This window comes from Lepidochelys kempii, chromosome 8 (genome assembly GCF_965140285.1).
Source record: "Lepidochelys kempii isolate rLepKem1 chromosome 8, rLepKem1.hap1, whole genome shotgun sequence".
Lineage (NCBI taxonomy): Eukaryota > Metazoa > Chordata > Testudines > Cheloniidae > Lepidochelys > Lepidochelys kempii.
The window spans coordinates 107,073,442-107,097,717 of record NC_136387.1 but is presented as its reverse complement, the minus strand read 5'-3'; the positions used below and the strand labels follow the sequence as shown (position 1 = coordinate 107,097,717).

The 24,276-nt window shown below is 43.1% G+C and overlaps 1 protein-coding gene across 6 annotated transcripts in view; it reads left to right on the top strand.

Moving 5' to 3' along the window:
- KDM4A (lysine demethylase 4A) overlaps positions 1-24,276 on the top strand; it is a 38,744-nt gene that overhangs the window by 8,785 nt on the left and 5,683 nt on the right. For 3 of the 6 annotated variants that reach the window (XM_073357977.2, XM_078854146.1, XM_073357978.2), the window contains 15 exons: positions 115-164; positions 1,096-1,199; positions 1,801-1,938; positions 3,179-3,429; positions 4,133-4,323; positions 5,231-5,601; positions 10,183-10,303; positions 11,835-12,013; positions 16,978-17,182; positions 17,487-17,563; positions 18,476-18,531; positions 19,724-19,832; positions 21,521-21,709; positions 22,500-22,670; positions 23,824-23,943. In XM_073357977.2, the coding sequence (XP_073214078.1) occupies positions 115-164; positions 1,096-1,199; positions 1,801-1,938; positions 3,179-3,429; positions 4,133-4,323; positions 5,231-5,601; positions 10,183-10,303; positions 11,835-12,013; positions 16,978-17,182; positions 17,487-17,563; positions 18,476-18,531; positions 19,724-19,832; positions 21,521-21,709; positions 22,500-22,670; positions 23,824-23,943 (2,332 nt within the window). Of the gene's footprint in view, positions 1-114; positions 165-1,095; positions 1,200-1,800; positions 1,939-3,158; positions 3,430-4,132; positions 4,324-5,230; positions 5,602-7,427; positions 7,611-10,182; positions 10,304-11,834; positions 12,014-16,977; positions 17,183-17,486; positions 17,564-18,475; positions 18,532-19,723; positions 19,833-21,520; positions 21,710-22,499; positions 22,671-23,823; positions 23,944-24,276 lie in introns of those variants that run through there. The other 3 variants (XM_073357980.2, XM_073357981.2, XM_073357982.2) reach the window with 3 other exon arrangements.

The following is a 24,276-nucleotide window of genomic DNA, read 5'->3' as shown; positions in this document are numbered from 1 at the left end:
AGTAGGCAATCTATATCTTGCTGACCATTCTATATTTGAAGTTGTAAATGGATTTTTTTTAAAAGAACCAAACTTTCTTGTCCCCTTTTTACTGGTTTGCTCTTGTGACTGCAGGTATTCCATCCCTCCAGAGCATGGGAAGCGACTGGAGCGACTTGCCAAAGGTAATCATTCAACTCTTCTCTGTCCTGATCCTATATTCTGCCTCTTACATGGGGTAGGGGGATAATTACGATAGGCTTCAGGTCTCTGCCAGACTGTAACATGCTTACGTGTTCACGTGGGTGTGGACCATAGTTCTGTATGTGGTGATACAATTGTTTTCATAACTTGTCACTTGATAATATGAGGTTATTTTTGTGTTTCTTGCTATAAGAGGAACACTCAAGACAAAAATGTTTTATAAATTAAAACTAAGGCTATAAAAACTACTCACTCCACTATTCATGTTCAAGTTTTTGCCCTTAGTTTAGCTTGGACTATGGAATTAGACTTGTTAATCTTGTATTCTGCCTGATGCACAACTGTGCTATTGCTTATGGGTTTTAATAATACAAGATTATCATTAAAGCCCCATGAGCTGTCTTCTTTGACTCTTACTAAAATTACAACACCTGTTCTGTTCGTAGTGGTTTTGTTGAACTTCTTTAAAAGGCTGCATTTTGAACATAAACTACTTGTTGCCATGTATTAAAAACTTACTTAATTTTCCAAAATAGGAAGTTACCCATCTGTTGCTGTCACTTGAATTTGCTTAAAAGGCAGGAAAAGAATATGCAGATGGTCTTTGCTCTTTTGATAAAGGTTTCTGTTGACTCGGGGAAGGTAACTGCACCCCATCCCCTATATTGTAGAGAAGGCCTCTTTAAGGCCTGCAGCTATATCTGCTTAGGTCACCAATCTGATTTCTGACCATGTCTTCCTTACATAGTACAGGTTTGTACGGTCCAGAATGGAATACACCTATTCTAGGCCAGAAGGGAGTTACTTTGTGTGGGCAGTAACTTTCCTAGTAGAGTACTGATTAATTAACTTATTCTTTCCTGGTTTCAGCAGCAGAGCATTCAACTTCTCTCCATACCCTTCTTTAAACAGGCTTCTTTCCAGGAAGTGCCCAGAGTTGTGAAGCTTTTCTCCGTCACAAGATGACCCTCATCTCTCCATTGATATTGAAGAAATATGGCATCCCATTTGATAAGGTGAAGGAAAAAGGCCTGGGATACTTTTAAGTATAGCAAGTCCAGTCAAAGGGTTCCCAGAATGTCCGCTTGGAGAGACGGTGGGGATTTCTGAGGAGGGCAGATGGGAAGGGATTTTTTTAAGCTAATCAACAAAAGAAAATGTTTAAAATGTAAATTCTTATGATGCACATGTGAGTAGGACTTCTAGAAGCATGCACTCTAACCTGTATCTTCTGTGGTCTTGGAGTGTCTGACTACGTCTGTTTATGCAGGTGAATTGCTGAGAACCTGAGTTTTGCCAACAGTTTTCTGCTGTATATTTAATACTGTACTATCTTGAGTTTTGGACTGTAGTTCATTGCACTGCAGTAGGGGACCTGAGTAGGGCATGAATCTATTTGCTTGCCTGGCCAGCATAGCTTGAAATAAACATTCTAAGTCCTTTTGTCTTCACTGCAATTTTACCAGCTACTGCTGAGTGAGTGTCTCCAGCATGTTAAGGAAACAGTGAAAATCCTTGCATAAGAGGAGAGCAAAGGCAGCTTATATGTCAAACCCAGGAGAATGAGAACTGTTTTGTGAACCAGTTAACAGTCTTTATGGACTTCCTTTCTTCTAGGTGACACAGGAAGCTGGAGAATTCATGATAACATTCCCTTATGGTTATCATGCTGGCTTTAATCATGGGTTTAATTGTGCTGAATCTACCAACTTTGCTACGCTTCGGTGGATTGAATATGGAAAGCAGTCTGTGTTAGTAAGTGGTCTACTGTCCTTTTTTTATTGCATATGAAAAAAAATCTGCTTTGGTGTATTTTTGACGTCTGGTTCTTTGACTGATCCTCTAGAACAAACCATTGTTCCTATCTCCTATAACTACAGGCAGCAGAGTCAAATGAGCCTCTTATCTAGGGTTTTGGTGCCCATTTCGACTCTGGGCAGCAAATGATGGAACACCGATCCCATCTGAGATATCCAGAGGAAGAGATCATGTTAAGGGTTTAGAGCATAAGAGATTAGACTGTAACTGCTGGGTAAGACTGAGCAGGTACTGGAAGGTTGCACATTATGGCAGGGTCTTAGGTTTTGTACCAACTGTAGCTGTTTCGCTTAGAGATGTTTTTGTACTGAGGTAATTAAATTTGCACAACCCCTAGTGGGACATAGTTATATCATTACAAAGGTGCTTTATACTAGTATAACTTATTCTGCTCCCCTTAGGGGAATAGGCTACATTGGTGTAAACCCCTTTATACCGATATAACTGGTGGTACAGCCCTACCTCTGCTAGGATAGTTAAAGCGATACAACTTGTGTGTAGACAAGCCCACAAGCAACAGACTGCTGTTTGCCAGAGAACTCAACTAAAAGTCTATTTATGAAGTGCTAGAACCTGTTCAGTCCAAATGATCGCTCCCTCTCACCACCATGCAAGGCCATCCTTACTTTCCCACCCTGGACACACACATTAAGATTTGCTAGCCCCGGAAGTGTAACTCTGGGCAAGAGGAGTCTAGAAGCTAAAGACCTGTCTCTGGACCCAACTGCATTGTCGTATAAGCTGCAGATATTATTTAAGCTTCATTTCTGCAATGTAAAGATCAGAGGGCCCAGAACAGAAATTTCTGTAAATAGGGAGGAGTTCAAACAATCTGCAAATGGGTTGGTGCTCTTAACTATGTGGATAACTCCGCCAATAGGTCGATGCACTCTGGTGTGGCTTTTCTTTCTGGCTAGCTACCTGCTCGCTCTCCTTGTTTCTGTTCTGTCATGTATGCTGACTTCCTTACGTGATCTTGTACAAGCCATTTAATCTTTGTCCTCACTGATTCCCCAGTTATAATAGGTGGATAATCCTGACAAGGGAGATTTTAGATGTATGAGTCTCACCACTTGGAGGTATTTTGGATCAGTTGAGATACAAAAGAACAAAGTGGTATTGGGTTGGAAAATAAAATGCTTATGTAATTGGCCTAGTGTCTTCTGTGTAACTGCAGTGCTCATGTCGGAAGGATATGGTGAAGATCTCCATGGATGTTTTTGTGAGGAAATACCAGCCAGATCGCTACAAGCTCTGGAAAGCTGGGAAAGATGTGACTGCCATTGACCACACACTTCCCACACCAGAGGCAGCAGAGTTCTTCAAGGGGGAGCTCTTCCAGAAAGTCAAGAATGGGAAGCAGTGCAGTGAGGAAATAGAAACTGGGGAGGCATGTAAAGAGGATGTGGACATGGATGAGAAGAAGAGGTATGTCATGTAGTGGTGAATGCTTCCCTGTTCAATGACAAGCCAGTGTAACCTGCTGCACTGGAATGCTTTACATTCCAATGGAACATAAGCAGCTGGGATTGGGCTGGTTCCTGTCTCAGGAAGAGGATTTGCTCTTTGCTAAAGTGGTTAGGTCCAAGCTGATGTGTATCTGTCAGGGGATAAATGGCAGGGAGCCATACAACAGCACTAGCTTGATCCACCATGGTTTGCCTACTTAGGTCATTGCTGCCCAAAGCCTGAAGTTGGGGAGGAGTGCTGTATGTTGGAGACAAGAACGAAGAAGCATTTTGTTGGGATTGTGTAAACATTCTCCATGGCCAAATTCCAGCAGCGTCAATGCTGGAGTTGCCATGATAGTACACAATTCCTATTCATTGTTGCTTAAGGAATAGTTTAACAGTGATGTCTAAGCTGGTGGTCTTGAATTTTATGTGAGGGGAGCCAATGTACTCCGGCATCTTTTAATTGTACATTGTGGGGCTGAGGGAATCTAAGGATGAGTGGTACTACACAAGGCTATTTTGAAATAGCTGAGAGTGCATGGCTTGCCCAGTGCTGGTTTCTAAAATTCCTGGCATCTGGCATATGACCCAAACCAGGCATTTCTTGAGGGTACTGACCTGAGATTTCACCTAAGTAATTCTGTGTGATCAACCACTTGTGGGTTTGTTTTCTGCAGTCTGCCCAAGCATCGCATAGGAACCAAGAGGCACAGGGTCTGCCTCGAGGTGCCACAAGAGGTGAGTCAGAGCGAAGCCTTTCCTAAGGAGGAGCTGAGCTCTGTGCAGTATGAGGTGGAAGTGGCAGAGCCTCCTGTCAGACCCTCTAGTGAGCTTGTGCAGCAGGGTGAAGATGGACTCCCAGTTTCAGGTAATTGCTTCTCAAGTTCTATCTTACTGTATAGTATGATAAGTTTTGTGTTTTAAAGGTCAGACCAGAGGCACTAGTGCTGAATCCCGGTCATCCCCTCTTATTTAAGAGGCCATTTGAGTTTGACAGCGTGTCACAAAGGCCTGTTTGAACCTTGACAAGCAGAGTGTTTGGAATATTCATGTGCCTTGGGGTTTCCTTCTCCAGAGTCCCTCTTTAGGAGGCTTTCAATTTATTGGCCTCCGCTCCTGGGTGTGTGGCATTTTTGACTGCACTACTGGTTCATATGGAGACCACTGCTTGCCTAAATGACTTTGTTAGCACCCGACATGTAGGTGGCACTTCTAGTTAAGAACAGGAGGAGGAGGAGACCAATATGAGCAGGGTGGAGGGAGGGGAAGAACAAGGGTGCAGACAACTGTCTTGTGGCTGCTTGGATGATGGAAAATGTCCTTGGAGCTTCTTATTTCCAAGGAGTCTCAAAGGAAAGAGGAAGTGTTTGAGATTTCTGTAAAAAAGCTGGCCCTTCTAGCTTCTAGAATTTTCTAGTCTTTCCACTTCATCATTTCCCTCTGTCTAGAAACATACTGGATGCTTCAACAGTCCTGGCCAGAGAGCTTCTATGACATTAGACAAGTGACTAGACAGAGAGGAAAAGGGCAAGGGTCAGTCGCTCAGTAAAGCACGTGCCTATCTTACCGTGGGTTCCTTCCTGCTAAGCAGTGTGTGAACTACCTGACAGGATGTTTGAACAAATCAGCTACTGTTTCCTGATTGTGCATTCCGTTTCTTTTGCACAGCCAGGAGCCTCCTATCTAGTGGTTGTCTTCTCCATCATTTCATGGTGCCTAATTCAAGGCAGTCTCCAAGCTGCCCTGACTTCATCAACAATCTGTCTTTGTTTCAGATTATGTGGATTCTTCAGAAGTCAAATTTGAAGAACTGAAAAATGTGAAACTGGAAGAGGAGGAGGAGGAGGAGGAAGAGCAAGAGGCAGCTGCGCTGGATCTTTCCATTCCTCATTCAATCAGTTCCACCTCAGCCCTCACTGCTTCTAAGCCGAGTTCAGCTTTCAGCCTTCAGTCCAGCTCTCCAGCATATTCTTCTACTTCAGACTCTGAGTCAGCTGAACTCTTGCCCAGAAGAACTCTTGGCCAAGCTGGGGTTCTTACTGTCCATAGCTATGCTAAAGGAGATGCCAATGGGGCTGACAGTGAACATGCCTCAGGGAAGAAAGCCAGCATTACAGCCAGTGTGAATGAACAGGAACTTGCAGAGGTATGAATGGCAGCTGTTGATGGGGAAAGTTCAGAACTGCATTAAGCTGTGGTGAATTTGGTGGGTCTGTTAAATTGTAAGTGTCCATCTATTGCACTCGTGCTTTCGATTCTACTGGTGTCAGTACAACAGGTCTCCTTACTTGGTAATTTCTCTGTCATTTAATCTTTACAATGGAAACCTGACTGTAATTTTAATTTAAATTAATCATTCAGACCATCAATGTATCGGTACTGTCACCTCACAAACTGGATCGAGAGAAACCTTTTTCGTTTGGATGTATAATACTACCAGGGACACAAGTCAAAAAGTCACACATTTTGAAAAACAAATTTCTTTATCACCTCAAATCTCTAAAAGTAAACATTTCAAAAATTTGTCAGATTGATAAAAGGTGTCTTGGGACCAACAACATACAAGGTATTAGTTAAAACCTTGTTTTATTCATGTCAAGTTATTGCTGGCTTACATTAAAACTTGTTACATTTTTACTAAACTCACAGAATATATATAAATAAATATAACGATAAGGTCTAAATTAGCTGTTACCACTCAAGAAAGATCTTTGAGTGTTTGTGGATAGATCTCTGAAAACATCCACTCAGTGTGTAGCGGCAGTCAAAAAAGCTAACAATGTTGGGAATCATTAAGAAGGGGATAGATAATAGCATAGAAAATATCACATTGCCTCCGTATCAATCCATAGTCCACCCACATCTTGAATACTTCATCCAGATGTGGTCACCCCATCTCAAAAATGATATATTGGAATTGGAAAAGGTTCAGAAAAGGGCAACATAAATTATTAGGGGTATGGAACAGCTTTTGTATGAAGAGAGATTAATAAGACTGCAACTTTTTAGCTTGGAAAATAAACTAAGGGGGGATACGAAGGAGGTCTATAAAATCATGACTGGTGTGGAGAAAGTAAATAAGGAAGCGTTTACTCCTTCTAACACAGGAAGTAGGGGGTCACCAAATGAAATTAATAGGCAGCAGATTTAAAACAAAAGGAAGTATTTCTTCACATAACACAGTCAGTCTGAAACTCTTTGCCAGAGGATGTTGTGAAGGCCAAGACTATAACAGGGTTCAAAAAAGAACTAGATAAATTCATGGAGGATAGGTCCATCAATGGCTGTTAGCCAGGATGGGCAGGATTGGTGTCCCTAGGCTCTGTTTGTCAGAAGCTGGGAATGGGTGACAGGAGATGGATCACTTGATTACCTGTTCTGTTCATTCCCTCCGGGGCACCTGACATTGGCCAGTGTCAGAAGACAGGGCTAGATGGACCTTTGGTCTGACCTAGTATGGCTGTTCTTACGTTCTATAAAAAATTGAAATTAAAATGAAAGCCGGTCAGCTTCTCTTGTTCCACTTCCCTTTTGTTGGATAGTCTTTTATAGTAAGAAACCCTTTCTTTAGTCTTCCTAAATGGTTTTACTGGTTGTATTTTAGGGGGGAGATTTTTAGCTCAGGTAGCTTTGAGGTGGTGGTGCTGAAACAGGCTCAATGTCCCTTTAAAACAAAATATCACAGATTGATCAAGAGAGCATGACTTGATCAGTCTGCGTGAACCCAAAAAATATAAAATCCAAACTGGTAATACATATACTTTGCTGTCTTTAAAGGGCCAGATTTACAAAACTAAAAAGTTATGAATCCAGTCAGGAACTGTATAAATGATATTGGTCCATTACTAGATGGAAATGGTGGAATTGTCGGTAGTGCTGAAGTGTTCATTTAAATATTTCTGTTCTGTATTTGGGGTGGAGCAGGGGAGTCAGATGTGTGCGTACATCACAATGAAATACTTCTCATTCCAGTAATAACTCAGGAGGATGTTAAACAGCAGCTACTAAAGGTAGACCTCTTTAAATCAGCAGTTCCAGATAACTTGCTTCTGAGTTTATTAAAAGAGCTGGCCAAGGAGCGTTCTGGACCATTAATGTTGATTGGTCAGTAACCCTTGGAATACTTGGGAAGTGCCGGAGGACTGGAGGAAAACTAGGTAAATGGGATGACCGTGATAATTATAGGTCTATCGGTCTGATATTGACCCTGGTCACAAAAATGTAACTTCTGATACAGGACTTGATTAATGAAGAATTAAAGGAGAGTAATTAATGCCAGTTAACAAGGGTTTATGGAAAATAGATTGTCAAACTTTTTTTTTTTTTAAGGAGAGTACATTTGGTAAAGATAATAGTGTGGATGTAATATACATAGGCTTTGGTAAGGCATTTGATTTAGTACCACATGACAGTTTGAATAAAACTAGAACAGTACAAAATCAACATGACACAAATTACGTAGATTGAGAACTGGTTAACTGACAGGTCTCAAAATGTAATTGTAAATGGGGAATCATTAAGCAGTTGTGTTTCTAGTGGGGTTCTGCAGAGATCAGTTCTTGGCCCTATACTATTTAATACATTTATCAGTGGTCTGGAAAAAAATATGCATTCATATGCAAAACTTTATTTGTAATGACCCAAAGATTGGGAGAGTGATAAATAATTAATAGGACAAGGCACTGATACACAGCTGTCTGGATTTCTCTTAAACTGGGTGCAGGCAAATATGTGATTCAGTACAGCCAATGTAAGGTCATACTTAGAGGATGGTGGACTCTATTCTGGGAAGCAGTGACTCTGAAAAGAACTTGGGTTATGGTTGATGGTTGGTTGAACATATGTTCAACCCTGTATGATGCTGTGGCCTGAAGGGCTAGTTCAACCCTTGGATGTACAAAGTGGAATCTTGAATAGGAATAGTTATATCTGTGTTTGGACCTGGTGTGACTACTACTTGAATACTGTGTCCTGTTCTGGTGGCCACAATTCAAGGATGATGATAAATCAGAGAGGGTTCACAGAAGAGCCATGAGAATGATTAAAGGATTGGAAATATGCTTTATAATGAGAGAGTCCAGGAGCTCAGTCTCTTCAGTTTAACCAAGAGAAGGTTAGGGTGTGATTTGATCAGTATATAAGTACCTGTGTGGGGAACAGAAATTTGATGATAGAGGGCTCTTCAGTCTCACAGAGAAAGTTACAAGAAGATCCAATGACTGGAAGTTGAAGCTAGCCAAATTCAGACAGAAATAAGGCTCATATTTTTAACAGTTGAGGTAATTAACAATTGGAACCATTTTCCAAGGGTTGTGGTGGATCCTCCATTACTGGAAATAGTTAAATCAAGATTTGATGTTTTTTCTAAAACAGATTCTCTAGTTCAAACAGGAATTAATTCAGGAAAGTACTACTGTCTGTTATACAGGAAGTCAAACTGGAGGATTACAGTGGATCTTCTGGCTTTATAATCCATGAAACTTTGGAAAGGGGAGAGAAATCTTCTTCTATTTGCATCCTAGCTGCAGAGAAATTACAGACCTCGCATGTGGGCTTATCAGCCACATAGAGATTTGGTTTCAGAGTAACAGCCGTGTTAGTCTGTATTCGCAAAAAGAAAAGGAGTACTTGTGGCACCTTAGAGACTTCCTCAGAGGAAGTGAGCTGTAGCTCACGAAAGCTTATGCTCTAATAAATTGGTTAGTCTCTAAGGTGCCACAAGTACTCCTTTTCTTTATAGAGATTTGGCAAACTTTCACCAGTGTCAGGTTGTTTAAGGCATTGCTTTTAGCTCCCTTTCTGATCCCAGGCTCGTAGTAATGTTGCAAAAGTTGGAGTTATCTGAGCAAGCTAAGCCAAATTCTTGTCAGGAGGGGAAAAGGAGCAATAAGGTGGGCAAGAAGAAAAACGGAAGAAGGTGGATGACAGTAGGAACCTTGGGGTTATACTTCAGAAGTTCAGGATTTTAGCCAAAGCTAGAAGTGATGTAGTGAGGTAATCTGGTTACTTCTCTCTGGTTTGATCTAATCAGGACATCTTTTAGGATCAATATGGCAGCAGTGCGGGGCAGCACCAGTTCTAACAGCAACGCTCATTCCTTCCAGTCCATGCATCCTGCTGACTTTTTCAGCATCATGCACTTATCCCCCCAGATAAGCAATATCCAGAAGATCGTGGCAGCCTCAGCCTTTACCTCATCAAAACACACTTAAGTGACTTCAACTGGAAATGTTTTCTCCCATTTCTAGAATCTTTCAGCATGTCTTCATATTAACCCAGGACTTTACCTGGAACTCTGAAGACCCCTTATCACTGTTTTTAACTTAAACAATCCAGTTTGGGAGTGTGTCTTCAGCTTTAGCTTGCCTTATGTAAACAAACTTATATAATGGGCTGAGTTAGGATTTGTCCAGCGTAGATTACACAACAGATCTAACTTACTTTTCGCCATTAACTGGTGACTGTTTAACTTTGTGCATTTCACTCAGCTTGAACAATGAAAATGGTCACTTTTGCTGTCTGGCTATCCTATAGCAGTACAATGCTAAAATACTTGGGTTTCCAATACTTTCAGAAGCATAAATCCAAATTTTAATATACCTTACGGAAATATTTCTTTGTTTTAGTGTCTTGTAAGAATGCCCGCTTTTTAAACTTGTCAGATCCATTTTGGCCCAAAACTGGCTGTAACATGATTATTGCTGAGTTGCTGCTTTGCCTTGTCCAGGTGGCAGCGGAGTACCTGAGATCAATGAAAGAGAGTAAAAAGTCAAAGGGTCGTCGCCAGCCCTTGAGCAAACTTCCTCGTCATCATCCTCTTGTGGTTAAAGACTGCATCAGTGATGATGGTAAGTTCTACATACTTTAGTCGGGTGGAATTCAGCTATCTGGGGAGGCCTTGGATGGGAACGTGGAGAGTGCTCCAGATGTATGAGGGCAATATGGTATGTTCCATGAGGTAACTGAAGATATATGGGAGGCATCTAGGCATGTGACTTCTCTCCAGCCTAGGAGAGGTTCTTAGTTCTGCTTGGAATTCTTGCTTCGTTCTACAGTGCACGGCCTCGGCAGTGGAATTGTTTCACCCCCAGGTGTTTACCCTTTCCCACTACTTTCTTTGGAATCTGAATATTTTTTCCAGTCACAGAAAGTCACAACTGTACATACCAGTCAAATTCTAAATGTAGCTGAACTTCATTTCTGTATTCCACAGTTGATGTTTCCTTGGCGCTTTCCAATAATCCACTAAATATCCATATTTTTTTAAAACATGCACATTCTTGACTGACCATTTAGCCTGTATATGCTTTGGATCTGATTAAATTGTAGGCTTCTTGAAGCAGTATGAAGGGGTTCACCTCACTACAGGTGCTCCTCCTTGTAATTTGGGTTTGAGAATTAGCTTTCACTTCATGGATTGCTTGCACTGTGAGCTCCCCTCTCTCTCTCTCTGACTCAATGTGGTCCCTCTTTGTGACTTGGCCCTCCAGCTAAGTCACTATATAGTCCGTCCTGCCTTCTGGGATAAGAGTCCCACTAGACAAGCTGTCCAGACACTATCACAGACAGTCTTCCTTTCCAAGTCTGCTGGTCCTGTACCACTTTCAGATCCCTGGTAGGGGAACCCAGGCCCTCCCTCTACACTGGGTTCCACCACGGGGACCCTGTAACCAGCAGCCCAGGTCTCTGCAGTCCCACTCCTTGCTGCTGTTTCCCTGGGCTTCTTCCTATCCCACCTCTATCTCCTTGCTGATCTCTGGCTTGCCACTAGAGATTCCTCTGCTCCCTATTGCTGCTTCTCCATTCTCTGCCTCTTGTTGGACTCCCCACCCTAGGGCAGGAACCCAGGTTTACTATCCCCCTGGATCCCCTTTTTGTCCCTAGCTAACTCCCTTTCCCTCCAGGGAGTGACTGCAGACCTCTTCCCTGCAGTCCCTTCGTGCTCTCACTTCCTGGCTTATAATCCTGTCCCAGCTCCTTCCCCATATGAATTTCATTTGCCATTCCAACCAGTCCTTGGTTACCCTCCAGATGCAGCATATAAGGTTAATTGGCCCCTTCTAGCCCCTGTTCAGAGCTTGTGTGGGTTGGTCACCCCATTGTAAGCAGGAACAGGATCATGCATGCCTATACTTTTCATTTGTATGAATTTCTTTGTGGTGTACTCAGGTCATGTTTCTGCTAAATTCCCTTGTGTTTCTTCAGAAGGAAATAAACAATTTCTCACCATTCCTGGCATGTGCATACTTCCCACTGTCAGAGATTGAAGCCCCTCTCCTTACCATTCTTCATCTTGGTGGTTATCATAAGCTCTCCTTGCAACACAGTGGCAGCAGTAGGACATATCGCTAACACTAATGAAACCATTTCTTGTTGCAGAGATGTCAGAGCACCTAACTCCTGAAGAAGAGGCTGAGGAGACAGAGGCTTGGGCCAAACCACTTAGCCAGCTGTGGCAAAATCGCCCTCAGAATTTTGAGGCAGAGAAAGAATATAATCAGACCATGGCTCAGCAGCCCCCTCACTGTGCTGTATGCATGCTCTTCCAGACATACCAGGTAAGCATCCTGGACTTCTCCCAGAGCTGTTCTTTGTATGGCAGAAGCTGAGGGAGAAGGTAGCTGCCACATTCCTCAGGATTTTGTAAACTAGTAGGTTGTAAATTTATTTTAGAATAATGTTGTTTCAGTGTGTTGCTAAATAAGCCTGCAGATCTGTGTGATCCAGTAAATAGTATTGCTCTTCCCTTTACAACCTCAGGTTGCATCAGACTTCCTTGTTTGTTTCACAGCTGCATATATTTTGAAACTTCCCTCCTTAGCTCTGGCTGAGCTCAAACTTGTTAAATTCCTATCAAAGTTATATGCATAGCACCTCACTTTCAGATTAATTCTTTCCTGAAAACTAAATTTTAGAGACCCACCTTAATCTGCTTCCTGATGGCAGGGATCGGGAAAGAACATTCCCATAGTTTAAAATAAAAGGAGAGGACTGGATATAACCCGATGGCTGTCTAAGTACGTGCAAAAGCAGAAGCTTTCTTCTCTCAGGCATCTAGGGTGAAGGAGGACTGATGGGCTAAACCTATAATGGTTTTTGGGACCACCATGATTGTGTTAGATCTAGAAACTAATATGTTCACTTCTGTATTGGAAAGGAAAATTAGATGTTTTGGGCAGGTCCTTATTGAGGTTATGTATCCTAGGATGATCACTCTGAGTTTTTTTGAGAAGCATATAGAGCAGTGCATTCAGAGGGCTAAAATGTAAAGGAAAAAATAATCTCAAACAGGCATCTCTAAATTCGGCCTTGAAGAAGTTGGTTGCCCCAGGTCAGGTGCGAGGAGACTGTTCATGTTTGGCTCTTGTACTCGTTTTGATAACTGTGGACAACAAAATGCACAGGGATTTTAACTCCTGCAACACATACAGTCACCCATTTGCGCAGATAACGCCAGTTATTGTCATCTCGTCTTGATTTGTAAATGGCATAAACAGATACTTGGGCAAAAATAGTTGAGCAAAGGAGCAGCTAGAGGTGTCTGTTTACACTAGGCAGCGAAGTTTTTCCAGAGGACTGAACCTGAGAATGGGAGTTGCGAATGCCTGAGTTATCAGTGCTTGACCTCAGTTACCTAGTCCTCCAGAAGTTGGAGTCATAGTCCATTAGAACTGCATTAAATTTTAATTTGTAATGTTGCAGCCTGAAGAAGAGCTCTATGTAACTTGGAATCTTGCCTTTCACCAACAGAACTTGGTCCAATAAAAGAGATTCTCACCCATCTTGTCCCTTTAAATTTTAATTGGTGTCTAATTTGACATTGAGTTTATAAGTCTCTTGGTTTTTCAGTGGAGAGATGCATTTCCAGGTCTACCTGCCTAACAACAAATATCTGTTTGAGACAGTAGTCTTGTTCACAACTAGGCTAGATGGCTTGTCGAATACAGACGCTGCACATCTAGCTAGCATGGGTATAAATAGCCGTGTAAATGGTGAGACACTGCTTAGGCGAATAGAATACAGACACACCAGAACCTTAAGATATGTATCCTGCGCAGCTCTGTGTATGCCCAAGCAGTGCCTCCCATGTCTACACTGCTCTTTTTAGCAGTGTAGTGTCTCGCTGCCACCCTGCTGCCGGAGCCTTTCCCAGCCACCATGAAAAGCTCCGGCATGGGGGAGGTAGAAGGGAAGGGTTCCAGCAGCCCTCCCCTGCTTCCTCCACCCCCAGAGCCTGCCACTGCTGTGTAGCTACACACTGCTGTGTGGACACAGCCTAGTTTTCACTGCAGCATATCACTGCATGTACCCTACACACTGTTGCAAGTGTAGACAAGGCCCTAGAGTATGAAACAGCTATGGGGATGTTTAAACATGTTTGTATAAGTCTTTAGAATCATAGGCTATGTCTACACTACACAGCTTTTAGCGACATGGCTGTGTCACCACAGCCATGCTGGTAAAAGTAACGCAGTGTAGCCGCTGTTTGCCAGCTCTCCTGCTGACAGGACTTCTACCCGCAACAAGTGGCATTTGCGTTGTCAGCAGGAGAGCGCTTCTGCTGACGAGCTGTTCACACTGGCACTTGTGGCAAAACTTTTGTCTTTCGGGGGGATGGCAGGAAGGTAACACCTCTGAATGACAAAATTTTTGTTATTCAATTGCCAGTGTAGACATAGCGTAAGAGATCGGAGGATATAACTAAATGAACAGTACTCATATAGTAGCACTGCAGTCGTCTGACTCTGCATCTGTAAAAGTCTAGGCATTGTAAAGGTGTGCCACAGATACCCTTCTTGGGGAAGGGACAGACCTTGTGATTCCAGGGGGCACATACAGACAAATATATCTCATAGACTCATAGACATTAAGGTCAGAAGGGACCATTATGATCATCTAGTCTGACCTCCTGCACAATGCAGGCCACAGAATCTCACCCACCCACTCCTGCAATAAACCTCTCACCTATGTCTGAGCTATTGATGTCCTCAAATCATGGTTTAAAGACTTCGAGGTGCAGAGAATCCTCCAGCAAGTGACCTGTGCCCCAATCTGCCCTGGAGGAAAATTCCTTCCCAACCCCAAATATGGCCATCAGCTGAACCCTGAGCATGTGGGCAAGATTCACCAGCCAGATACCCAGGAAAGAATTCTCTGTAGTAACTCAAATCCCATCCCATCACAGGCCATTGGGCCTATTTACCATGAATAGTTAAAGATCAATAATTGCCAAAATCATGTTATCCCATCATACCATCTCCTCCATAAACTTAATCAAGTTTAATCTTGAAGCCAGATACATCTTTTGCCCCCACTGCTTCCCTTGGAAGGCTATTCCAGAACTTCACTCCTCAGATGGTTAGAAACCTTCGTCTAATTTCAAGTCTAAACTTCCCGATCGCCAATTTATATCCATTTGTTCTTGTGTCCACATTGCTACTGAGCTTAAATAATTCCTCTCCCTCTCCGGTATTTATCCCTCTGATACATTTATAGAGCAGTCATATCTCCCCTCAACCTTCTTTTGGTTAGGCTAAACAAACCAAGCTCCTTGAGTCTCCTTTCATAAGACAGGTTTTCCATTCCTCGGATCATCCTAGTAGCCCTTCTCTGTACTGTTCCAGTTTGAATTCATCCCTCTTAACATGGGAGACCGGAACTGCATACAATATTCCAGATGAGGTCTCTTGCTGCTTGTCACAGAACAATGTGTTTCAAACACCTTCAGTCTTACTCTAGATAGAATGGGAATACCTCTAGATTTGAAGCTGCTCTCGCTGAGAACTCTGTGGGCCCTGGGAGAGTATGGAACACTAGTAGAGTTTACTGAATTTTGTTTCTTCACACAAATGTGACTTGATTTTTCAGAAGCATGAAGTCCCAGCTGACACCAATTTTTAAAAAAAGGCTCCAGGGTGATCTCATTAATTACAGGCCAGTAAGCCTAACTTCAGTACCAGGCAAATAGGTTGAAACTATAGTAAAGAACAGAATTATCAGATGCATGGATGAACACGATTTGGTGTGGAAGAGTCAACGTGGCTTTTGTAAAGGGAAATCGTGCCTCACCAATCTATTAGAATTCTTTAAGGGGGTCATCAAACGTGGGCAAGAGTGATCCACTGGATATAGTGTACTTAGACTTTCAGAAAGCCTTTGACAAGGTCCCTCACCAAAGGCTCTTAAGCGAAGCAAGTGGTCATGGGATAAGAGGGAAGGTCCTCTCATGGGTCGGTAACTGGTTAAAAGATAGGAAACAAAGAGTAGGAATAAATGGTTGGTTTTCAGAATGGAGAGAGATATATTCATATATGATCTGGAAAAAGGAGTCAAGAGTGAGGTGGCAAAATTTGCAGATAATACAAAACTACTCAAGATAGGTAATTCCAAAGCAGACTGAAGAGTTACAAAAGGATCTCACAAAACTGGGTGACTGGGCAACAAAATGGCAAATGAAATTCAGTATTGAAAAATGCAAAGTAATGCACATTGGAAAACAACATCCCAACTATGCATACAAACTGATGGTGTCTTAAAATCAAGAAAGTTCTTGGAGTCGTGGATATTTCTCTGAACACATCTGCTCAATGTGTAGCAGCAGTCAAAGTTAACAATGTTAGGAACTATCAGGGAAAGGATAGATAAGACAGAAAAAATCATAATGCCACTATATAAATCCATGACCTGCTCACATCTTGAATACTGTGTGCAAATCTGGTCACCCCATCTCAAAAAAGATGTATGGGAAAAGTACAGGGAAGGGCAACTAAAATACTTAGGCGTACGGAACAGCTTCCATATGAGGAGAGATTAAAAAGACTGGGACTTTTCAGCTTGAAAAAGAGACGACTAATTGGCGGGTATGGTAGCAGTCTATAAAATCTTGTCTGGTGGGGAGAAAGTGAATAAGGAAATGTCATTTACTCCTTCTCATAACACCAGAACATGGGGCCACAAATGAGATTAACAGGCAGCAGGTTTAAAACAAACAAAAGGAAGTACTACTTCACACAAGGCACAGTCGACCTGTGGAACTCTTTGCCGGGGATGTTGTGAAGGCCAAGACACTAACAGAGTTCAAAACAGAACTAGATAAGTTCATGGAGGATAGGTCCATCAGTGGCTATTAGCCAAGATGATCAGGGATCCAACACTATGTTCTGAGTGTCCCTAGCTTCTGTTCGCCAGAAACTGGGCTTGGACGACAGGGGATGGATCACTTGATTTCCTGTTCATTCCCTCTGAAGCACCTGGCATTGGCTTCTGTTGGAAGACAGGATACTGGATGGACCATTGGTCTGACCCAGTATGACCGTTCTTATGGCTTGTACTTCTCTTTAAAGATGGGATCATGTTCTGAATGACGCAGGAAGTAAAGTTTATCTGGTCATTAGCTTGCTGTTGTGTAGTAGTTATCCTTGCCTGATGAAGCTGGTGGTAAGAATAATAATGTGAGAGGGAAATCTGAGGTTTTCAATATTCCCAGTAAAATTTACCTATGCTCCCCACCTCACTTTCATAGGTAGAATGTGGAGGCCATGGTCAGAGCTCTGGAGTTGCTCCAAGTACTGCCACCAGGAAGGTACGAACCAAACCTCTGATTCCTGAGATGTGCTTCACTGCAACTGGCTGCAGCACTGACCTCAATCTGTCAACCCCTTACCTGGAGGAAGATGGAACTAGTGTCCTGATCACCTGCAAAAACTGCAGTGTCTGTGTTCATGCTAGTGAGTACAGCCAGACCCCACTCCTAGGCACTAACTTGCCCTGCAGTCTGATCTTGTACATTGTAACAATTCCACCTACCAACCCCTGTTAGCTGTAATAAAGAACTGAGTCCGTTCCTCAGTTGGATCATGGAGATGGCCTTGTGAATGGTGGGGCAAGGGTGGTGTACGAGCAAACCTGAGGTGTATGGAACCCTCACGTGGGGATTGTGAAGTGGAGCCAAGGGCTGTAATTTTCATATTCCCTCTTTGACCTCCAAGGTGAGAGATCTGTAAGATTAGGCCAGTGCTGTTTCCATTATAGGTTGTTATGGTGTGTCCCCTGACAAGGCCACTGAAGACTGGATGTGCTCCAGGTGTACAGCCAATGCTTTAGAAGAGGTAAGAAAATTGCTTGTACAAGCCTCACTTCACTTTCTCTTTAAGGACTCAGGAGGATCCTATTAGTCGGGTATCCAAGCTGTGGGGAGCCCATGGGAGGGCAGGGGGAAAGGTGAGATGAAGGCTAGTTACAGAGCTCTTCCTGAAACCTTGCGTTATGCCATGTCTGCTCCCCTTTTGTGGTAAGGCTGTAATTTAGAGAACACCTCCAGAGTGTAATTCTCTTCCATTTGGCCTTTTGATTTAATGTCTTCTGGCTTAAAGAACCAGCTGCCCAGTGCAGTGATTCGGGCTGTTGTGGCGGTCAGAAATGGAGAAGGGAAGTTCTGCAGGAATGTGGTGGTCTCTCCTTGTATATGACGCCTTCTGCTCTACAAAATGCAGCTAACTTGTTGCTTAGCTGTGGCTGCAGTGGGAGAGGATACTGAAATCTAACTCATTGAGGAGGAAAGTGGCTCAGAGTAGAGGGGTTCTTTCAGAAAGTGTCATGGGCTCTCCACCAATAGAGTGGACCGCTACATCTCTTCCAGGGGCCAGCCCCTTGAATTGCATCCACCAGCTGGTTTGTTCCCAGCTTCAGCTATGCTGAGTTGGGAAAGGATTTTGTTTCTCTGGTCTGAGCTCACAACATTGGCTCTCAGTATTTTTCCCACCCATCTTCAGAGTAGCTCTCCTTAGTTTACTCCACCTCTGAGTATCTAGAGAACTATGAGGTGGGTCCATTTCTCAAAAGCAGAAGCCAGTTGATAACTCTTAATTAGGCTGTCCTCTGCAAAGTAATTGTATCTGTGGGGCTAATTGGCAACAAAGAGCTATTCCTCTAAATATGTGTTGTCACAGTGAGGCTCTCTGGCACAAGCTTACTGCTTCATTGACAGATAACATGGTTCCTCATTTTCTTCTTTGTGGCAGGACTGCTGCTTGTGTTCATTACGAGGAGGCGCACTGCAGAGAGCCAATGACGACAAGTGAGTATTCCAGCTTTTTCATTCTCTGTGGAGCAGCTTTTCTTGTAAGGTTGTTAAAAGTGCATTGCTTAGTGTGAGTGTGCTGCAGGGATGATGTCGTGTCCAAGGGCATCTGCCAGATGGATTGACAGGATGGATGCAGAGGGTTGTAAACATATATAACATAGTTCAGGATGTGACCACATGGTGCCTTATGCACCAGGACTTGGGTGAGTGGTGCAGTATCACAGAAACCCACAGCCAGTCACTGACTTCCCAGGGAGTTCCCCATCCCAAGGTGGTGATAGCTATTAACTGCGAAGTTTCTTATTAAGTAAAATTGTCTTTGGTTCCCAGAGCCACCTCGGGGGCCAGGAACTCTGAATACCAGGGTACAGAGAGATCATGCCCCATACAGCAACCAAAGGCTCCACATACCTCATCTCTGCCAGTAGACTGTCTAAATTTACACTGCTATTGTCTTCAGCTTGGGGCTTGGCTGGAGGCGTCTGCATCACAGGACAGCCACAAAGCTTCCTTTACTTTTCCCAAACAACACTTCACTGACTTGGGGAGGTGGGGCCCTCCTGCAGTGCAGCATGTTCTGGCTCAAGGCTGACTTGGGCAGCTGCAGCATGTGCGACTGTTAATGGACAAGGACACAGATTAACTTGGCTGGTATGTCTAAAGTTCTCGGATGCAAAATACATTGGTATTTAGTATCCAAACCTTAACTTGCAATGCCAAGGCGTAAACTATGGGAACTTGGCCTGAAGACTCTGGGAGTGGCCTTTGACCTCTAGGTCACTGTTTCAAAACCAGGTCAGTAGTGACTGTAAATAGTTATTATCTGACAGGTCCGTGGCCTGAGTGAAATAAGCTTGTAGGGCACATGTGCCTGCAGCATAAATACCAGCAGCACAAGTCTCACTCAATCGCTCCCTTGTTCACTTCAGTGGAAAGGCCAAGAACTAAATGGAATGAAGTCTAGTTTTGCTCCTAGATGTCTCCTTTATCAGGGCTAGTGTGAGGGAGGCTTGCACTACTTGAGTTCCAGTCTGCTGTATGGTTCAACAAAGGACTCCATTTTTAGGGCTGGAGGGATTGCCAATCTGCTACGCTTCGTTAGCACTAAACTGACTTAAATTCTCAACTGTCTTTTTCTTCCGTGTGTACTGATTTTTTTTTTTTTTCTCATCTCCAATTCTGGCAGGTGGGTCCATGTGATGTGTGCTGTAGCTGTACTGGAGGCAAAATTTGTGAATATTGCAGAGCGCAGTCCAGTGGATGTTGGCAAAATCCCTCTGCAGCGCTTCAGACTGGTAAGACATCTGGGATTCACTGTTAGGCTTATTGGTTTCATTGAAGTCCTATCTGTGGGGTCTTCTAGTCTCCTCCTGAAGGAGACAACTTCCCTCTATTAAATAGAGGTCTGAGAAAATCTGAACTCTGATGGTTGGGAGGTGGTTTGTTAAATAAATCCAGTTAGAGTACTCCCTACTCTCTGAAACCTAGCTTTGTTCTTAGGTATTAACACAGAGCATGATAATTACTTGAAGTTAGAATTAACAAAGGGGTCAGTATGGAGTCTTGTTATAGTTTAGCTAGTGATTTGAATTGCATAATACAGTAATACGTTGGTATCTTATGCAGGAATCTCTAGGCACTTTAAATAAAATAAAAGCTGGGTCTGTTTAGCTTGTCTACAAACTCAGTTTAAAGAATGTTAGACTCCCCCTTCCTCCTCTTCTATCTAAAGGAGTGAGTTTCCCGCAATCCAGAAGGAGAGAACTGAGCTTTGTATGGTTATATCGCATCATACCTTGCTATTAACTACCCAAGCCTGCAATCCAGTGCAGCACTAGCAGAAGAAATGGGGTGGGATTTGACCAGTGGACTTGGAGCCTCTGGAAAAGCAGCATAATAGAGGGGAGACCACTGCCAAGAGCATTCTCAGTCATTGAAGAGTCTGAGATGACAGCGATGAGCCTATTCTGCACGAGTCCTTGCTAACTGGCCTGAGTCCTGGGCGGCTTTATCATTTTTAGTGTTCTCTCTTTAAGGATTTCTACAGTCTAGCCACTCCATGAGTCTCAGACTGATGGAAGTAGGAGAAGGTGCAAATACTTAATGCGTAGTCCTTATATATTTTCATCAGCTGATCTCAAAGTGCTTCACAATCATTTAATTTATTCTCAAAACCCCTGTACCTAAAAATGACAATGGACTGAACCACTTCGTTGTTTAAAAAAAACCTTCAGTATTTCGGGGCAAACAAGGTGAGAACTATTAAATAAAAAGCTGTATGTTGACTTTAGCTGTAAGATATGGGACTTCCTGGCTGGCACGACTAATTTTTAGAAATACTTACATTTTAGAGCCTTTTCCTCCATTTGCTCAATCCTGCTCTACAGATATAAACCAGTGTTTGTGACATCCATCAGTTACGCCAAATCTGCTGGCCCAAATCTAGCTTTCTGCCTTTAGGGTAAGGGTATGGAATCTGCATCTGTACAAATTCTACTCAGTTCTCCTCCCTTCTGAAGTTCTGTCTCTGGTTCTGTGAAACCCTTTGGGTATAATGTTACTCTAGGCCTCTGGCCTGTTTCTGTCCTTGTATAACTACAGGCAGGAGTTGCAGTGGGCCATTGACTTTTGTCATTGCTGAAATGTGGTAGAATGACTCGTGTCCAGGTCACCTTCCCTTGCGGACATTTCAGTTCACATGTTTTGCTGTTAAGCTTGTTGGATTGGTATATTATGAACACTTAACTTTTTTTGCCTGTGTCCCTGTTTGTAACTCCTGAGATTCCTGCCCGGTTATGAAATAAAACAAGTGCCCTTCTCTCTCTAGACTATGATAAAGCATGGTGCCTTTCTGGGATAAAGAGTAGTTGCAATAATGTAGTAATGAAAAAAGGTATTTCTAGTAACACCTGGGGAGCCTGTCAGTCTTCTGTACTTGGGGAAAGCCAGTGCTGAGCAGTAATCTGTAGCTTCCTGTCTGCAGAAATGCATCTTCTGTAAGAAGCGGAGGAAGAGAATTGCAGGTTGCTGTGTGCAGTGCTCTCATGGTCGCTGTCCTACGTCCTTTCATGTCAGCTGTGCTCAAGCAGCTGGAGTCATGATGCAGCCTGATGACTGGCCATTCGTTGTCTTCATTACCTGCTTTAGGCATAAGATTCCATCCCAGGCAGAGGTGAGTATTTGGGACACAACTAGGATTTGTTCTGGAATAGGCCAGAGTATCAAGGGAAACTGGAAAAGCTTTTGGCTGTGCTAGAGAGATAAGGTGGATGAGTTTAATGTCTTTGACAGATTCATACCAATAAAAGAATTCCCTGTGCATTTTGGCCAGCATAGTCTAATGACCTTGGCTCCCATCCCATGCCAAGAGCTGAGCCCTGATGTTAGTCCTGCTGCTGACTGCATATGACCTTCAGCCAGTCACTTTTCCCTACTTTCTATAAAGTGACTGAGAACCACCTCCCCCCTGGAGCTGTTGTGAGAAGGAATAGCTAACGTGTGTGAAGTAAGTGATACTAATGTGCAGAGTTAGTACTGCGATCCCAGTGGAATGTCCTGTTCTGTTGACCAACCAGTGGATAATGTTCCCATGTAGCCCTTCTGCCAAATGAACTGCAGTATTCTGCTCGAGATGGGCCTGTAGAGGGCTTGCTGCAAAGTCCTCAAACTGTCTTGAGGAACCTACTCTAAAGACGGAGCGCTTGTAAGTCCCTAGGTGGCCTGAGCTATGCACTGCACTGTCTTGGTCGCTGCCGCTGACTGGTTTGGTTTTTAAGCATTTAAAGCACTCTGGGGGAAAACTCTTTTAAAGATTGACTTCAGATCACTGGTGGATCCTACGTTCAATTAAGAACTCTTGGCAGCAATGTAGTTCTGTCTCTTCTTATCTGCCAAGGCCCATGTTCAGTACCAGTATACTGACCTTCATTTTAGCTGTCTAACAAGAGCTCTTCTCCTCTCAGCGAGCTAAAGCTGCTCTTCAAGATCTCTCAGCTGGGCAAATGGTAATCAGCAAGCACAAGAATGGTCGTTTCTATCAGTGCGAAGTGGTCAGTCTTACAAAGGAAACCTTCTATGAAGTCAACTTTGATGATGGCTCCTTCAGCGACAACCTCTATCCAGAGGACATTGTGGTATGTTGTGAAATAAGGGAGCTACTCCACTAGAGGGCATGTGGTACAAGGAAACTGCATCACCATTGTGGGAGCAAATGTGTCTGTCTGCTAACATCTCTAGGAGGTTAATGACAGCTCATAAGGAGGGAAGTACTCTCATCTGAGCAAAGAATTTCTTACAGCTTTTTAGATTTTTTTTCCCGCTTAAAAACCTGTTATTGTCTAATTTAATGCTTTGGTTGCAAAGTGCCTGTATTGATCTTCTTTCAGACTTATGAACAGTTGTATTCATTAAAAAGAACAGGAGTACTTGTGGCACCTTAGAGACTAACAAATTTATTAGAGCATTAGCTTTTGTGGGCTAGAGCCAACTTCATCGGATGCATAGAATGGAACATATAGTAAGAAGAAATATATATACATACAGATAAGTTGGAAGTTGCCATACAAACTGTGAGAGGCTAATTAGTTAAGATGAGCTATTATCAGCAGGAGAAAAAAACTTTTGTAGTGATAATCAAGATGGCCCATTTAGACTGACAAGAAGGTGTGAGGGTACTTAACATGGGGAAATAGATTCAATATTGTCATGACCCAGCCACTCCAGTCTCTATTCAAACCCCAAAAAAGAACAGGAGTACTTGTGGCACCTTAGAAACTAACAAATTTATTAGAGCATAAGCTTCATTGGGTGCATTCAAACCCAAGTTAATGGTATCTAGTTTGCATATTAATTCAAGCCATGTGGCTAATACGCAGGGCTGGGTGGTGGGGTGGTGAAGGGCAAATGACAAGGCAATTCATTTGCACAGTTGTCACTGAGGGTGCAGATTGTGTTCAGGGTCTCTGTAATGAGCTGAGCCAGGAGAAGGAAAGGATCCAAGAAGCTTGACTTTGAAATTGCAGACCATTTGAAATAGCTGGGAGCAGGAAACACCCTGTGTTTGTGAACTAATGGTTTAGTTGTGGAACCCTGTGGCTCAATTTCCCTGTCTCTAGGTGGTAATATGCACCTATCTCAAGGGCTGTTCGTAAGGTGCTTTGGTACTCTGATGGAAAGCCCTTTAAAAATTGGATGGATCTCTGGGCCTGCTGAATCTTTATGCAAATATAAAGAAGTTGTTACTGCTCACTTCTCCACATCTCCCAACTTTCTTTCTTGTCCCATCAGAGTCGAGACTGTCTTCAGCTGGGTCCTCCTGCTGAAGGAGAGGTCGTGCAAGTCAGATGGACAGATGGGCAAGTTTATGGAGCCAAATTTGTGGCATCACATGCCATCCAGATGTACCAGGTACCGAGCTCCTACTCCTTACCGCTGCCCTCCACCTCTCACTATTTAGATAAAATGCTCATCACAGTAGTATCTAGACATCTCCCCACTGTCTATTTTAGAAGACCTTTTGTAGAACTGTGGTACTACTGGCAAACCAAGTCCTAGGACCCTCTTTAACTCCTGCAATTAAATCCACTCCGGAAGGGTTGGGGGCGGTTATGGGGTTTGTTCCTGGTATATTGGAAGGAAAGCTGCATAGAGAAGAGATTATTATATTTTTATGGCAGTAAAAATCTAAGCCTTTAGTCTGGATGGAGCATAAATGCTGAATAACTGGGTGCTGAGGACCCT